The sequence below is a fragment of the Trachurus trachurus genome (genome assembly GCF_905171665.1).
Source record: "Trachurus trachurus genome assembly, chromosome: 18".
Classification (NCBI taxonomy): domain Eukaryota; kingdom Metazoa; phylum Chordata; class Actinopteri; order Carangiformes; family Carangidae; genus Trachurus; species Trachurus trachurus.
Window position 1 is genome coordinate 28,885,775 of NC_139909.1, and position 18,448 is coordinate 28,904,222.

General features: G+C 41.3%; 1 protein-coding gene across 5 annotated transcripts in view; it reads left to right on the plus strand.

Annotated features, from left to right (window-relative positions):
• The first annotated feature begins 1,987 nt into the window (after window positions 1–1,987).
• LOC311002053 (phospholipid-transporting ATPase ABCA1) overlaps window positions 1,988–18,448 on the plus strand; it is a 182,600-nt gene continuing 166,139 nt past the window's right edge. For 4 of the 5 annotated variants that reach the window (XM_083993262.1, XM_083993264.1, XM_083993265.1 and 1 more), the window contains exons 1-2: window positions 7,918–8,241; window positions 14,400–14,529. In XM_083993262.1, the coding sequence (XP_083849388.1) occupies window positions 14,464–14,529 (66 nt within the window). In that variant the 5' untranslated portion in view covers window positions 7,918–8,241; window positions 14,400–14,463. Of the gene's footprint in view, window positions 2,065–5,896; window positions 6,178–7,917; window positions 8,242–14,399; window positions 14,530–18,448 lie in introns of those variants that run through there. The other variant, XM_083993263.1, reaches the window with a different exon arrangement.

The window sequence follows — 18,448 nt, forward strand, 5'->3', positions numbered from 1 at the left end:
GCAAAAGCAAAACCTGCAAATGGCACAATAGCAATTTGAAAGATTACATGCCTACTTTTTTTTTTGACATTTTGTAATTAATTCAGTGGTATTTGTGTAAAGATAAGCCTTTAACTCTGCTAATAAAACCATTAAATAATTATGATTAACATAGTTATACATAGCCTACACATCTGTAAGCAGGAATGTTGGTTTGTTTAGTGTTTTTTTTTTCCATTGTTCACAACTTCTGAGCCATAGAATGAAGGATTTGAGATGAGCTCAGGGTGATAAATATGATATCATCAGAACAGAACATCAAAAAAAGAACAGGCTAGACATTTCTGTCAAAATGATTGTGTCTTGCACTTGGAGCCAGATGTGTCCGGGATGCAACTCAAACTGGCCACACATCAGAATAGTATAACAGGTTTAACAGACTGTGGGAAAACATTTGTTGTTTTGATCAGTCACAGACAAAACACCAGGCAGTAATTCAAACATAATCAGTGGAAAAAATAGGCTCATCGTTGTGCATCTATTTGTCTGAGGTGTTTCCTTTGGAGAGGACCCTTCATGTTCATTGTAACTAAAGTACAGCCATGTTTTATTTTAATTATGTAAATGAATGCCTCTGTGGTTTTACCTGTATAGGCCTAATACAACAGTTCTTTTGCAGCTGACATTCAAAACACTGTCAGAACATTTGAAACCTGAAAACTTTCTACAGTCTTTTTTTTCTTCTTCTTCTTTTTTTCCACCCACTAATTGCGTTCTCTGTTATCCATCAGCTTCTCAACATTCTGCAAGAAATGTCAAACCAGCTGCCAGGAACCTGGATGTCGTCTTTCAATTTTGAAACTCCAAAGGGTTGTTAAGTCTTGTTTTCATCAGGAGTGTTTCATTAAGAGGCATCTCCAAATGAGGCATTCTTTTTCTGACAGGGAAAAGGTTATCTTTTCTTAAATTAAATCTTGGATGGAGTATTGTGCATCTTCATATTCTGTTCCTTCCCTGCAGCTAATCTAGAAAGTCTGACTGCTTTACAACTATGTTTTTCTCAACTACTTTGACACAGATTTTTTTTAAAAAAGGGGGCCAAATCACTTGCATTTTACCAGCGCTACACAGGCTTCAGGTATGTTCTGCAATCGATTTTTAACTGCTTAATAACTTTTAAAACAAATGGCCTAGTTCCTATCTTGGTTTCTAACGTATACATCCATATGATCTCCAATCAATAGATAAACCCACGCTGCCTGCACGAAACTGAAGTCAAAGGGAGGTTGAGTATTCCCAGTCTAGTCCGTTTACCACTGAACAACTTGAGCTGAATTATGAATGTCAGGCTCTCTCTTCCTTAAAGTTACAGTGAAAAGCGTGTTTAGACTTTCTTTATCTCTTGACATATGTTGTGCAGTGGTTTTCCACATCCATCCTTGTACGATGTGTACCGGTAAAGGTGCTGCATGGATCCCACATCACGCAAGCACAGTCACTGCTGGTGGAAATTCAGGCCTTAGGTCACTTGATTTCACACAGTTGGCATTTCTCACCTCAATATATTGTCCATGTGCATGGTGGGGGAAGAAAAGGCCACTCAGACTACTCTGCAGCTACTCTCCAACAGATTGAGTCTTAAACTTATTCACAGTAAAAGACTTCCAGGGCCATCCATCAGTCTGGATAGTGCCAAAATCTGTGACTCTCCCAGATAATGACTCGTGGACTGGTCAAGCTGGACCTATAAATGGAAAAATAATTTTTGTATGGGGCCAGCATTAGAAGCCTGCCTGAGATCTCACCTATGGCTTTATCAAGGGAAGATATATATGATCAGTGTTTTGAAAACAGAGCTTGGGGACTGAGAAACCACAGACGCAAACACACATACAGTATGCATGTATCGATCAGATCCAGGTGAATGACTGTTTGCACAGTTCAGATAAGACATTAGGTTCAAGGATGAGTGTGCCAAAGTAAACCAACGTGAGAGCGAAATAGAACTGAAAAAAGAAAGAGATGTTTGTGTATCTGTTCTGTGGAGAAAATCAGTATGTATTGTGTTGAATATGGATACTACTGGTAAGTGAGATTACACTTCATTTTCATTCCTGTGAAAATGAGACTTTAATGTTTGTTGTCAAATGTTTCCATTCATCCTGAGTGCTTGTCATCTGAATTTAAATAGAAGTTTCACCTTGTGGTTCCTGTTGAGCTATACCTGTTTGTTTAAATGTAGCTTCTGAGCTTGGAAATGAGGTATTTACAGATAACTTGGGCGTATATCCACAGTGAAGCAGAGCTCGTATTTGCATGAGGGATACAGATAAAAATAATAATAATAAAATTCTCATTAGTGCTGCTTTTATCTTTATTGCATTGTTGGACTGTCTCTTCTCTGCTTTGACAATGAAATGGCATTGTGTGTTACACTGGGGAAATATTTCTTAGAGTTAAAAGTTTGAAACAATATCTTAGATGATGACACACTGTGTAAGTTACCTCACGGTTCGAGGTCCATCCCTAATGATTTGTAAATTAGTCATCTTTGGATAAAAAGATGAAATGCATACATGCATTCAACAAAGAGATCAAACTGCGGGATTGCCAAGCATGTTTTTAACTCATGGCTATGAAAATAAACTGGTATGAGTTTGTTCAGGGTAAAATGGAAGCTGAAGCGTACAGCAGCTTGCGCCAGTGAATGTAGGCCATCTGTACAACAAATGTCAAAATCATCCACTGCTCTCAGATTCTGTCAGTATTGCTGCCAGTATCCCAAAAGACTTGTTAACACCCTTTTAGTCAGATGAAAATCTTCACCAATGCAAGTGAGTGCTCTACCAAGCCAAGCTGGTGGAGCAGCACCAACTACTGCAGATGATACCAGTGTTGACTTTGGCCCAAGTTAATATGCTGGCAAATGGCAGCCTTGGCACCGTTGTTCTTGTGGTTCTGCGGCAGCAGGTGTCACACCTGGCTGTGTCCTGGTGGAATATGAGCCCATTGATCATCTGTCCACATGCAGAGAGGAGAGGAAAAAGTGCTTTTTTACACACTAATTCAGAGGGACCAGTTTTCCCAAACACTGCATATCCTGTCGCTGCCAACACAGCACTGGCCCAGGGAGGGTGTGGGAAATCATGTGCGTCATCTGATGGAAATCGAGTCACCAGTTGAATCTTTTTGCAGAGGTTAACACAAGCCCAATACATCCTGTCCTCCAGCAGATATCCAAACCAACTGGCAGAAGCCCCTATATGTCGGTGACAAGGGTGCAATCCCTCACCAGCTTCCCACCATGATCATTTCCAATAAGGGGATAGGCGAATTGTTATGAATGAGTCACATTTGACCGTCATATTAACACAGAAAATAATGATAAAGGACAAAAAAAAAATCACAAGTTATCACGTAATGCTGAAAGCTACAGAAAAGACTTGTTCCCTTTGAGGGGCCATGTAGTGTTAACATTTTACAACCTGTCCACTGACTACCAGAATATCCTTTGAAGTCCTCATGATTTTGATCACACTGACAAATCAAAGGAGTCTATGTGACTGCTGGGATGGCCACTTTTTATTCATTTGAACAACCATTTGAGTGTGGAGAAATATTAGATTTATAAAGGTCTGTTCAAATTCAATGAAGCTCTATGCTGCTGACATGTGACAGTAAACCAGACTCTGTGTCTGTATCAACAGGAAAGTAAACGGTGTTGAAACACTAATCATGATGACAAGCCGTATGAGAAGCAGGGCTGGACTGGGACCAAAAAATCTGCCCTGGCATTTTTGGCCCAGACCGTCCCATCACAAATGGTGGGGGTGGAGGGGGCTGTCCATTCAGCCTGCAGTGGGCCAAATACTTAGGCAGTGCACCTCAGTTTTACAGTGTAAGGAAGCAGTTTACCTTTCTTGTCGACCAAACGGCGCTGCTCGCCCTCTGCCATCTTCACTTGTGCAGATTTTAAAATACCACTGGTCACCACACACGAGTTGCCCTGCAGGCATGTCTTTCAGAATAAAATCGCAATAGTCCAGGAAAATTACAAAATAATCAAAATCACGATTAATATTTGATTAATTGCACAGCCCTAACCAGTGTAGGCCTGCTCACTCGCCCTCCTGTAACTTTTTTGCTCCCCCTCTTGCGTTTTTGTTTAGGTTTGTCTTTCTCTCTCTTTACTTTGTCCATACTCTTTAGAGCTTCGATCGGGTCCAAAAAATCAAGCCCGACCGAGGCCGTGCACGTTGTGTCCGAGACCGGCCCGGCCCGACACATTAACTGTAATTATGAGCCCAAGCCCGATTTAAACCCAACATTTTTTTTTCTTTTTTTAATTTGTGGGCTGTTTAAATTGGGCGGCTGCGCTGTCCAGGGTCCTCAGTGGTGCAGCTGCTGCACCCACCACACCTCCCACTTTACATCAAAGGTGCTCAAACTTAATTCTCCAGACTTTTTCTATATATTCTCAGCTGCTGCTGCACGAGCAGACCGGTGATGCATGCAGTCAGTGTATGGCGTGCGCGCCGCTGCTGCACGTGAAGGAGACGTGATGCTTTTTTTTTTTTTTTTTTTTTTTAACTTTGTGCAACATGGCACACTTTCATTACATACAGGCTTACTTTTCTAAAAAAATAAAAAGTTAAATGAAATATTGCTGATTATGGCATAGCTTTCTGTCCACCTAATTGGGCTAATAAAGTCATGAAAAAAATCAACACACAAATGCTTGATCAAATGCTGGGCATGTGGGCTCAGCCCAAACTGGCCCGGCCCGCGGTCAGGTCGGGCCGGGCTCGGGCTGAGAATCTAAACTCTAATACTCTTACCTATCCACATAGCTTTTTCTCTGTAATGGCCCGCAGCATCAGGTGACGTGATAGAGGGAGGGGTGGAGCCTACATGTGATTGGGCCAGCCGAGTGTCGGTATAGAAAATGAACCAATGGGCCGCTGTCTGTTCCATGGGGTACTGTTAGCCCACAATAACTTGATTTTCCCCTCATGTCAGCCCACTGGTCAAATGCCTGCTACGCCAGATTACCAGTTCAGCTCTGGTGTGTAGCCTATATAACTGTAATGATCTTTAGGATGCGTGCGTGACTCTTATTGTAAGTCTACAATACAAAAAAAGTTCTCCACAGCTGTCTGTGATTTGTGTGTTAGTTTCAAAGTTACTTTCATTTGAGCTTCACCTTGTCTGAAAGAAATGACAACCCCACTGCTGTGACATTAACTTTCCCAGTGCCAGATCTCAACACCCACAAAGTACTGACTGCTACATACGTCACTCACTGGATTGTCACTTCAAGTTGCATTTAGATTTTCCAGGAAATTCTTGTTGTTTTCCTCTTATTATTGAAACTCACTTAGTTATTCACCACTGCTGTCTGAGAGAGCAGTGGTAAGAAAGCGACGCCAATGCAAAGCCTTGGTTTTGCTCAATGCGCTGTAGCTGGAAGCACACGCGCAGTGGCTGCCAAGGCCGTTTTCCTCCTTCTTGATCAACTTTGTACATTTGAATATTGAGTTTTTATCTCATAGCGAAAAAAGAAATGAACCAAATTTGCTTCGTTATTTAAATCCTATGGGTTTGACTCTGACAAGCAGTTCTTTCGCTTGAGTGTTAACGTGCTCATGAGTCCAAATTTCAAGGTATTGTTTTTCACACAGCACATTCTCACAGCAGTCCATACAGTGATGGTGATGTCAAAATAGACTACACAGGTTTAAAGAAAAAAGAGAGAAAGATAAAAAAAAAAAAAAGTGTTGTTCTGCCTCTGCACAATCTGTGTGGGCTGCGCTGGCTGAAGTCAAAACAAAACCAACAGTCGGGAAGAGGCAGCAGCATCTGTCGAGGAAGGCTGTTATTTGTTTTCCTCAACTTTTCTGGTTTTTCTTTTCCCCAGGACATCTCTCCACCTGCTAAGACGAGGACCTGAGACAGAACTGAAAGCCAAAATGACAGCTGTGTGACCCTATAAGGATGCTGAACGCTCATCCCTGCCCGGCGTCCATCGGCTGTCCAGTCTGTCCGGATGAACACGGTTAACAAGCACCTGTGTGTTTACTCCCCGCCTCATCAACAGGAAGAGAGAGGAAGGACACAGGGAAAACAGCTGAGCCTGCTTGCATAGACTCTTGGGGAGATCTCAGCGGTGTTCGATCCGGCTTCTCTCCCCATCTCTCAGTAAGCAACCCTCTATATATTGACTGTTCTTCTTTGGGTATTCATCTACGATCATTTCTCTTATTTTTCTGTTTCTTTTTTTTTTACTTCATTGATTGAGCACACAAGGGTCCAGCCAAGTAACAGTGCCAGTTTGAACTTTGATGCACATAAGTAAGTCAGTCAGTGAACTTTTCTGTACTCGAGTTCCCCTGAGCAGGCAATGAAATCAGCAAGGATTGCAAAGGAGCTTGTTACTTCTTCCTCTAGCTTGTGAGTGGAGGAATATTTTTACTTCTGTACATCACATCAAACTTTGGCACTCTATAATGATGGCAGCAGTGAGGCAGTGATGAGGGTGTAAAGGACCAGTGGGTATTCTTTTAGCTTGCGTGATTAAAGTAAGAGTAGCACAATGAAGACGAGATGATGTGGGATAACTAAGCTTACTTTTCTTGTGTGTGTGTGTGTGTGTGTGTGGATTAAGAATATGATGTTTACACCCTCAGCTTCGTATTTAGTGTGCAGGAAGACCTTATGTTGTACAGTCGCATCTGAACAGCTTGTAAATTATTTGACTTTTCTTCTTTTCCTTTTTCGAATGAGGAATCACTTGCGTATCATTCTTTGCAGACATCCCATAGACGGTAAATAATGTACTGGTGATGAGTTCCTCAGGGGACTGAGACATTAAATTAACTATTTGCTACACTGAATGTGTGCTGTGGGTGTAGGTTTCTCCTCACCACTCTGCTTTACTCGCTGTATAGTACACATCCACCCAGCTTCTTGTCAGGTTCAGGTTGTGTTCCCATTATCATTTGCTCCTTAAGGTGCAAGAAACCCAAATTACAAGCTAGCGCTACCGCAAACGCGCGCCCCTGTTTTTCATTAGCATGGCTCGACTAATGCAGGGGTTTACTGACCTGGGAACAGCAGGTGTACTCCAGTGCACTTGCTGGCACTTTCCAGCGGCAGCACTTCATTAGTCCAAGCAATTACTTTTGGGCAGTCGGGGTTTCACCTGGGTTCCATGAGCGCGAGTGTGTGTAACTAATTGAGAGTATGGACCTGCAACGCTTTATGAACAAGTCACAGTGACCCCTGAGTGATTGTTGGAGGGGGGGTGGGGAGCTGGAAAGTTCTGTAGTTTGAAAGAGCACGGAGGACAAAAGAGAGCTTGATCAGTCATGACACACATTTATATACATTAGTCAGCTGTTTTGAGTCTTTTTTCAGCATGCTGTGAAAGATCTGGCTTGTATTACACACGTTTTCTTTCTATCTATCTATCTATCTATCTATCTATCTATCTATCTATCTATCTATCTATCTATCTATCTATCTATCTATCTATCTATCTATCTATCTATAGAGTATATACAGTCGATGCACTTAGCTGCTCCTCCCCATGCGACACATTCGGTTGATTATCAACAACATCATCAACATTTTCTGCTTGGCTCCATTATACGATAAATAAATGCATTTCCCATGATTCCATCTGGTCTCTAACCTCTGTAATTGATGCTTCACTTATTAAAAAAAAAAAAAAAAAAGATTAATTTTAGGACTAATTAGCTCATGAATAATTTGAGCACATCAGTCAACAGGTGAGTAAATTCCAAAGTTTACAGCGAGACACCCCACAGGACAAACTCACAAGGCCACAGCGAATGCAAACAAAAAAAAAACAAGGCGGCTGAAATGTAGGGCAGTGCTCCTGTTGGCCCTCTTCGCCTCCAGGTGACTTGAAGACAAGGCTACAAGGAGCAGACATGTGCGCTCTGCTACAGGCCTGAGCTTAAGGGAACATGCTGTGTAATGTACACCACCTGTGTGCTTCCTGGCCACGGCATTACTGTGGCTACAGTCGCCAGGACAGGCTCAGCAGAGCTCATTTGCATACTTTATGACTCTGGGTAAAAGGGGATAGCAACCGTGAGAGATAAGCTAGAGAGGAAGGGAAAGAGAGGAAGAAAGAAGTGGTAAAAGACGAGTCACAAGGCCCCGGCAGTTAAAGCTGGTCAAATCTATCTGAGAGCCCTGAGATGTGCTGATGGGTAAACACCAAACATATTGGAGGTAGGTCATTTCTGACAGTTTATTTTCTCTATCAGGACACATGTTTTGCAGCCGAGGCTCCTGTGATGCTGTCTTTGTTCTGTTGTTGTTATTATTGTAGCTCGCACTCGATTCCCGGGGCTAGCTCGGGCTCAGGTCTGGGTATCTGTGCACTGTTCTCTGTTTTTCCTCCACTTGTCTTGTCTGTGGCAGATCAAATGGAGTGCCCCGAGAACTGCTTATCTTATTTGAAAGCATTTAATGAACTGGTCTTGGGGCTGGCTCCTTTTAAAATGGAAATAAAGGAGCTGAGAGGGAAATAAAGGATTTCAGTGGATACCTTTGCGTTCCCCAATAACCAGAGATAATTAAGGACTCGTTCCTTAGTGTCTGATGGTAGTTATTGACTTAGTATCCTGAATTTAAAAAGCGCTCATATTCCAACTGCTTGTTAGCTGAGTCAGAGGGGGAGGCACAGTGAACTTTAGCCCACGCTGAGCAACCTTACATCATGCTAATGATTTACATAGGCTGCTTTAACAAGAAGTAGATACAGTCTACCTCTATACCCCATACTGTATGTGCAAAATAAATTCCACTTGAATGGCATGTCTTAATGATTCATTAAGTGCTAACATTTATCCTATCTTTTTTTTTATTTATGAGTTTCATTTGTTTCTAATGAATGACTAATTAGCTGCTAAAAGTGATTGACACGTTGCCCCAGGAAACACAATTACCAGAGCTTAGAAATATTACTTCTCTTAAACTAATTACCTGTAATGACTTACTTAATATCAGTGATTACTTTTTGACAGACTCCAATATCAGGGCTTAAAGTCTGTGTGATTAAAGGGAGGATTTGGTGCAAATTGGCCGAAGCAGAGACGTAACAATGGAACCATATCAGTGCAGTTTGTACCTGGGTGGATTACGAGCTGCAGTATGTTGTTACACATAGCAGGAACACACTTTTGCTCAGTGTGTGCTTTGTTTCTTTCGCTGACATGTGATAGCAAAAACAATAATTTTTTTTTTTTTGGAAAGGCTGTGAAAAAAGAAAAAAACATTAGGATGGGAATTACAAACCAGCTGTTCACACAATCCAGCCTGATTAATCCACTTATGTGAGTTTAAAATGTGCTGTGCTAAAAATATATTTAATAAAGCAAAAAAAAAAAGTCATTAAACAATTTTGAAGAAAAAAAAGCAGATCCCTCATGCAGGTGTGACCGAAGTCCCCAGACTGAATCATTTATTTATCGTCAAAACTAACATCTGTATGGTAAGTGTTACGTTTCCTGACTCCAAAGTGCCGCAGCATTATGTTTCCCACATTGTCCTCTCAAGCGTGGCTCAAATGAGTAATTATGGGCCTGTGCCCTTGTCAGTCAAGCAAGTAAATGAATAGGTGTGTTTTAGTGCCTGGTTTTCACGCTAATACTTTTTTTTTCATTGCACATGTATTTATTTTTTTTGATGAGGGCACTGATTAGTTTTCAGTCTGCTATAACAACAAATAATAAATCAGTGGAAAATGTAGACAGTAAAAAGATTGTGTCACTAAAATAATCCTGGAGGCGCAGACATTGGCTTAAGTGAGGTATAATTGACTTGTTTTGTAGTATGTAAATGTCTTGTTGCAAGATTATGCTTGCCCATGAGGGGTGCTGCTGACCATAAGAGCAAAAAGATTGGAGTTGCTACTTAACTTCATAGATCATTAAGAAGTCAGTTTTTTTCTACTGTGTGAGCTGATGTATAAGGTTGTGGACTGTGTGGCAGGTGTTTTATCCCAGAAAGTTTTAGTGTGAGGGTCTAAAATACAACCACGATTCATCTTTGGGTCAGTAAACTTTCTTGGCAGAGCTGGAAGGTAAAAAGAGGCGCCCCTCAGGGAGAACAGGGTCTTGCTGTAAACTTAATGTCAAGTTCTAACAGAGATTTCTTCCAGCTTACACACAGTAAATGCAAGCTGTAGTGGGCCACAGCCGTGCAGGGCTGAAGGGCTTGGTTCCTGAAGACGCTAACCTTCGTTGACACCCGCGCAAAATGATACAGGTATTAAAGAGGAACTATGCAAGATGTTTACCTTAATTAAACAGCTACAGAGTAATTGACATGGTTAAATGAGTTGTTATGGGGAGAATGGAGGCTCTCTGCCTTCCACCGAGGGTCTCTTGGCCGAAAAAACAACATTGCGAGATCAGCGCCTCCAACCCGTTGTCCCAGATCTCGTCTTGTGCAAAACGTCTGCTTTGCAGCACTACGACACAAACACCCAGTAATCCGTAATCTAGACATGGCTCCTCTGCTGCTTTCTCGCTGGCTTTGTTGAATGCGCTCAGAAACTGTAGGGGCGCTCCGTCGAGGAAAAAACAACCAAAACAGCAAAAAAGTCTTGCATAGTTCCCCTTTAAAGCGACAATGTGAAAATAATGTGCGTAGATGCAAATATTGTGGCTCGCAAGTGGATCAGTGTGCAGCTTCAGTAACCATGGCGATGGGGCAACAAACAAAAGCTGTGCATCCAGCTGCATTTGCCGTTTTCATACTGATCATATGAATGGACAGAGAACAAATAAATGATGGAGTGGTTGGAAAAGTTTCAATGGTCTTTCTTCACTTCCTGAAGCGGGTCACCATTGGAATCATTGAACCCCCATGAATTGAACTTGCAGTCCTATGTATGTGCAGGAAGCAATCAAGTAGCTCTAAACTTTTCAAAGACCTGAACAGACTTTGGAGTCAGTGGCGCTGCATTTTTGATAGTTTGGGCTTTTTGGTGAGATATTCCTTTAATTGCCATTGCGCTGTAAAGTCATAATTGACAAGTGCTGATACTGAAGAATGAGGTCACGTTGGTCTTCAGATGTTTCAAACAATGTTTCTCAACTGTAATTGTCTTGCAATTTGCATAAATTTACATCTATCTTTTTAGCATTTCACTTTTCTACCTCCCTCCAATTCAATGTTCAATGCGAATCGACGAAGATGATGCTGTATAACAGTTTTAGTAATTTTATTGCACAGACTATTTTGAATTATTATTATTTTTAACCCGAACAACATTATTTTTAACCCGAACAACAGGGATCAGATAAGGATTTGTTACACGCTATAATTTAGATGTCCTCATAATTTCTCTTTTTTTAGGACATTTAATCAGTTTGGTTCATTGTATAACAATGAACCAAAACAGCATGATCAGGGGTCATGCTGGTGATTAAATTGTACTGCAATTAAATCACCAGCATGATCACAGAGGTGACAGAAAAACAACAACTGCTCACTTTCAAAAACAGTAGCGATAGAGGAGAGGGTTTGGCCTCATCAGGATGTATTACCTGCTATGGAAACAAATCTCCTTGAATGTACCTTCTTGCAGTGTTCAGTATGAAAGCTCTGCTGCAGTAAATTTGTATGGGAGCTTATGAAAGACATTGTTAGGAAGACAAAAAAAAAGACATTGAATGAAGGAGCACAGGGACCATTATACCCTTCACAGGGCTCTAGTGGCCCCCTCATAACGGATGTTGCAGGCATTCTCTGCTGTCCTCTGTTCTCATGCTGTATGACAAATATCTGTTTACTCTTTCTATCATCCTAGGGGCTGAAATAATGCACTTTGCTGTCCCTAGTCCCCAAATGCCAGGCATGCTTCAGCACTTATATCCTCTCAATACTTCGCTTTCCTTTTTTTTTAGAGTACACGCTCCTCTTTTCTCCCTTTTTTGCCCCTTTTTGGGACTTTGTTTGGGACTAATGACACCATGAAAAGCTGATGATAACGTCTGATGGCCAAAGCCATTTGAAAAAAAAAAAAAAACAAGTCCAGAAAGTGGCAAAAAGAACTTATTTCAATTATTCTCTGTGCCCCCAGTCATAGATTAAAATGATGATCTGGAACACACTCTTCACACTGTGTGGTTTTTGTTCTCAGGAGATCTGTGTTCATTGTGTTTTCTAACACTGCAGCTGCAATGCAAATCACAATCATACCCTCTCTTGTTACTTGTTATCTGTTCTTTAGATGTGGAATTGAAAAAGAGTCCTTGAGCTGGGCTTTTCCACAAAACTCCCACACACACACACACACACACACACACACACACACACACACACACACACACACACACACACACACACACACACACACACACACCATTTTTTATAGACACATCTCTTTTCTCAGTTTGCCAACATAACTCACACACACACATTTTTTGACGTATGAGTTGAGTATTCTTAGAGATGTTGTTTATCCTTCATGCTTGACGTGATTTAAAGTGGAGGTGGTACCAAGCTGTCCTTCTCTTGTGCATTACATGTTTCAGAAGACGGGGCTTGAAAGCGGCGCAAGCGTATGCAGCACATACTCAATTATACAAGCATTTGATGGAGCAGAGTGTTCATGCATATACTAGGCCTCCATGCAAAGACCTCGGCCATTCTAGTCTAGTGCGCTGCCATAACTACTGGCTCCTTCCAGAGATATACAAAATAAGCCATAGACTGAAGGCTGAAGCAAATAAAGGACACTGCAAGGAGAACTGATCTGGAGGGAGTGATGTTATTCTTGTGTTATGAATATGGGATACATGTGGTAGCCCCGGCAACAGCAGTAATGGCATGATTGAATGCATTTGGCCCCTACAACACAACAAAGTGTTATCAGCAACGAGACAAAATGTTAGAGAGGAAGGTCTATACCCACCCTGTTAAAATGTTGCCAATAATCCATACAAGATTGTTGAATGGCCTTGAGCACTTCTTCTTTACCCCATTAGAGTGCTTATTTGGCCATTTGCAAGTGAGGGAGCCTCAACTTTCCCATGACAGTAAATAAAACATCCATGAAGTCACAGTAAATAATGTAAACACACAGAGGGAAGAAGATGGAACCTGGACAGAAAGAGGAAATGGAGCGTTAAAAGGTGGCACATTTGTCAGGACTACCCTTGGGCTAAAAAGCCCATCCTCAACCCCCCCCTACACACACACACACACACACACACACACACACACACACACACACACACACACACACACACACACACACACACACCTAGTGCATATACTCTAATCTTAAAAGTCTCCACAGAGCATTAGTTCAAGGGCTTTGCAGTTTGTTTTAAACACAGCTAGGAAACGCACCTTGACCTTTGCATATTAACAACTAATAACTCCTTTTTTCAAAAGTGTTTTTTGTGTTTATGTATTCAAAAGTTATACAGTTATTTGTATTTTTTTTTATATGAATCAAGGTTTTACAATAACCTTTTATGTTTTTGTATGGCATTTATGCAAATGTAGGCTAAATATGTCCTCCTTTGAATGTATTCAAAATGTATCCTTTAATATATCACAATCACAAATCTTTATATTATATTAAATGTTCTGTATGTTAAAGTGTGGATTTTGAAATGATATTGTATCAATATAATGTGTGCTAAAGTGTGGACTTTGCAGTGGATTTGACCCAACTACCCCCACCCATCTGTGTTAATTTAAAAATTGTAAACTGGGTAAACTCTCACATGTATAATTAGTCTTAGACAACTAACATACCTGTAGTAATGAATGGGACCTCTGGGGCAGGCCAGTGAAAGAAAAGGAGGGGCGGTCAGTTGTGGGGTTGTTAATGAAGCTGATATTTGATGCAGCAGTGTAGAATGCCATAGCAGATTTAATTGTTTATTTTCTTTGTAATCATTGTCCAGTGGCTAATAAAATTTGCAATTAATATTATACAGCAATCCTTGGTGCACATGAAAAGTGAAGCTGTTGCCTGTGTAGGTATTGTACTGTTTTTGTAATTTATTCTGGTGGACAAAAACGGAAAAAAAAAAAAAAAAAAAAAGGTTTTAGGGTTAGGGCCTCTTCACCCCGCTTTTAAAAGGAAGCAGAAGAAGTTTGGGTTTTGATCTAATAGTTATATATGCACTATAGTAAAACAACCACCTGGTCTTAAATAAAGATTCTTCCAAACTGTGTAAGCAGCACGTGCTGAAACACAGCTCCATCCTGAGATTTGCTGAGTGTAGGTGATAATAATTCTTAGAACAGGTGCTGCACCTTAAGCCCCAAGGCCTGGGGAAGTGAATTATTAGTGGCACTCCCCCAAGATGCATTGCTCCTCTGTATTAAAACCAAACTCTGCCTTTTATTCCCTCTAGGGTTTATTAAGTGGGCCAGTTGCCATAGCGACGCTTTGGCAAGATATTGCCAGGATAAGGCATAATGGGTCTCCTGACGCAATTCACTCTGCTCCTGTGGAAGAACTTCACTCTCCGGAAGAGACAAAAGGTACACTTGCACCCACCAGCCCCCTTTGCAAATCAACATACTGTATATCTGCTAAAATTGGTCAGCAATGGGGGGAAATGAGGATATGGTCCCAGGGTTGTGTTATCAAGGGCAACTAAGTTATTCATGGGAGGGAGAGGTAATAGGAGGGATTTACTACGAAAATTGTCTCCTATAGAAGTAAGCCGACTTTAACTCTCCCACCGGAGAACAAGAACAATCTTACCTTAATGCCGCCCAATTCAAAGTGTCACCTTCAATTTTTGGAGATCTATCTCTTTCACACGTTATGTCACATTGCCTGTATTTTACCCCTAACAGAGCCAGTCTTTGGCCTAATGGAAGTGGATGGGGAGTGACGAATGTTAAATGTTTTGTTTGAAGGGCAAATACTCTTTCTGTCCGAGTCTGAACTCAGCGGTGCCATCCAAAGATTTAATGAGATTGCAAATTACAATTAAAGGTTATCTATTCTCAGTCTTCACTCCTTGCATACAAACTGACACTTGCTCTTTACTGTGCATTTCAATTCTTTTTTTTATACAGTTTAACTGCTTTTCATCATTCACACCCAGTGACACTTCACATTGTTAGTTTTGCTGTCGCTACATAGCAACATTAGCTTTGACTTACCACCTGATAACAAGTGTGTAGTGAATCATCAGCTTAATGTTTGACAAAAACGAGATGATTCATCTCAAGGGGTTTATCCAAATAAAGAAATTTCATGTAAATGTGTTTACTCATTAAGAGTAAAGGAATGTTAACTCTTTTTCTCCGTTGACATTAGCATGCTAATCAGCTGTCTCCGGCCTGCCTTGATACAGTAGTAACTCACTGCAATCTTTTTTTGCTAGGAAGCAGTGGGAGTATTATAACCTAGAGTAGGCCTGTTGTATGGACAACAATGGCCAAAGTTGTTGTCAGGCCACAATCACCACCACCAGCCCTCTGGCAAGAAAACACTTGACGCTAGAAAGATCATACAACTACACATGCTTTAAAATGCTAGTTGAACCAATTCAAGTGCCGTTCAGCCACCCACTGGGATTAACCTTGAAATGAAACTTCACTGAAATCACTTTTCGGCCATTACTCTTCAATATCCGCTTCAAACCCTTTCAGTGCGTCAACATTGATTCACTTAAACATGATCTGCTGCTAACACCAAATTTCTGAAACAAACAATTAATATTTAAAGACATCTTAAAATGAGACTCATTGTTTATGAGCACAACACTGGTGGATGGACAAAGTAGTTTAGTCCAATTAAATTCAAATAATTGCATATTGTATGAATAGCAAATATATCCCCAAAATATATTTGAATGTAGATTTTTAAACATGAGGATGCGTATTATAAAAAAGATAAAATAACAAATTTGACCCTGATGATAAAGTTTTAGTTCCACTCCCACCACATAGCCACTTGTGTTTATCATAATAACTTCTTCCTTATTCTCAGACACCACCCCACACATGACCAGCCATATACAGTGGTGGTATACTGACTCTGACGTCACCGGCCTTGGCTCAGAGGTCACATGCTGCAGGAAGATAACAGTTACACCATGTGTTGCAGCTGCATTTCAAGGGTCAGGGGAAGATATCGAGGGATCTAGTTAGGCTTTTGAGTCATTTCTTTAGGCAGGCATAAATGATATAAAGGGCCGCATTGTGTTCTTTAATTCAAACCCTTGCAGGGGATGTGATGATAGGAGCCACATCCACCCACTTGTTTTGTTAGGGGGTAGGAGCACAGCATGTGTGTCTGTTGCCAGAGGAGAACAAAAGGCATCGGCAATCTGCTGTCATGAAAGTTCAAATTGTTGCGGAATAAGTTGAGGCAAAGTCCTGTGCAATTTCACAACTTTGTAAATATGCCCCTTGTTAATTTTCTCAACCGACAGAGAGCACATGGTGGCATCCTTTCGTTTCATATCAAGAAGAAATATGCGCCTACTTTTCTCTGGGAATGTGTGAGGGGACAGTGGTGGTTTTGTGCAAAGTATGTAGGATATTTGGCCAATGTCAACATGAAATATTGTTATTAGACAAAACCAGTGGGAGTTAGCAAGGACAATGGTGCTTCTGGAGGGCCTGTGGAGGTTAATGACCAATTATATGAATGCCTCACCAAGCATTTTAAGATTTTATAACAGGCATGAAACTGATTTTATGGTCCAGTATTTCACATAATTTCATAGGAGGAGATTATCTATTCACAAAGACGCTGGTGTCTGATGGCAAATGCCTGGGGAGCCAGACATTGAGAAAGTCCCCATGATCTCTGTGTTCCCTCTCCATGCCTTTTCTTTGGAATACATTATGATAATTCACCCTCTCACTAGAAACTACATCCTCAGTGACACACAGACTGGAGGGAATTAAAGCACCAAATTTGAAATTCCACCCGGTTTCTCTTAAAGTAAATGCAAAGTGATTTTCTGCAATTTTCTCATCTGTAATTCATTGACAAAATGTTACAAGTGAAGTGAAGCAATATGCCTATATACCCAAGTCATGTAAATTGTGTGTTCAGTCGCCTTCCTCATTCCTATTCTACTGCAGAAACCTTGATTTAGTTTCATAAGGTTGCCATGGCGCTGTGGCATACCAAATAACATACATAATATATTATGTGTTTTTCTTCACCTGTGCCTGCCCTCTGGTTTAATTATGGAGACAACAAAACCAGTATCGGTCAAGTCTTATTATTACAGATAATGTGCGTCATCACATACAATGTCTGGACATGATGCAGGGGCAGGAGCAGGGGATTGGTCGACTGCAGCTTTTCCAGCTGATTCCTCTAAGCAGGTCACTTCACCAGAGATGTTGAGAGGGATGAGTATTCAGGCAGGTCAGCTCAGGTTAGAAGAGAGGGCTCGGCGGCGGAGTGCAGGGCGAGGGGGAGGGCTGGTGGGGCTGTGGTGTGGCAAGGGAACGCATAAAAGCCCATATGGCAGAATGTGTGGGGTGAAGAGTCAAAGCAGGATGAGCTGCAGCATTGTAATGTCTCATTGAAGACCGCGGTTGGATATTACTTGTGCTGAAAATATTTCACCATGGGGATGAATTGCTTTTACAAAGGGAGCGCTACTGTTGTACAAATGTTACTTGGCCTTCAGCTTTCAGACTTGCACGATAGCTTGATTTATACATAAAGGAACTGCACTACTTTGGTGTTTCCACAGTAACAGCAGTGGTTTAAAATTCACGTGTGTTTGGAAAATTGGTAACCCTGAACTTGTATTAAACATACATACAGTACATGTGTTGGAGAGATCTGACTGTGAAGGCTGTAGCCTACCGTATGTGTCACATCATTTTCATACCAATCAAACCATTTAGTGACCTGTGCTGCCCCGTGGCTGGGGGCTTTGTAATCCTGTTTCTCCACTCGTTTCTCAGGGTTTTCCATTATACATATACACGTGTGTGTGTGTGTTAAACCTACTTTGTCTCTGGAATATCCCTCAAGGCCAACTGAGATGAAAAATATTAGAAACTACTGAGTGAACAAGTAAAGCCTTGAGGTCATCCATTTGTGCTTTGTAGGTTTCTCTCCTCACCCATTCCCCGGGGTTGAAATAAAAGCCTGGCATGTCACATGGGGCAAAGTGGTTGTATTAGAGCGAGGAAGTGGTTGGTACTCTTCGTCCAGGAGAGGACTGAGGGTGGCGAGCAGATGATAAGGAATGTCTGATAGCTTTTGCTTTGGGAGTCACAAGCAGAGGTTGCTCTGTGAATCCTGTAAGTGCTTGGTAATAGGAAGACCAAGAGGAAAAGATACAGGCTATGTCCTGTCGAGCCATACTTTAAATGCACTCACACGGATACACACACGAGGTCATATATCATATATGAGGTCACTCATGAGGGCAGTCATTAACCGCATGTATTGCCTGTCAGTTAT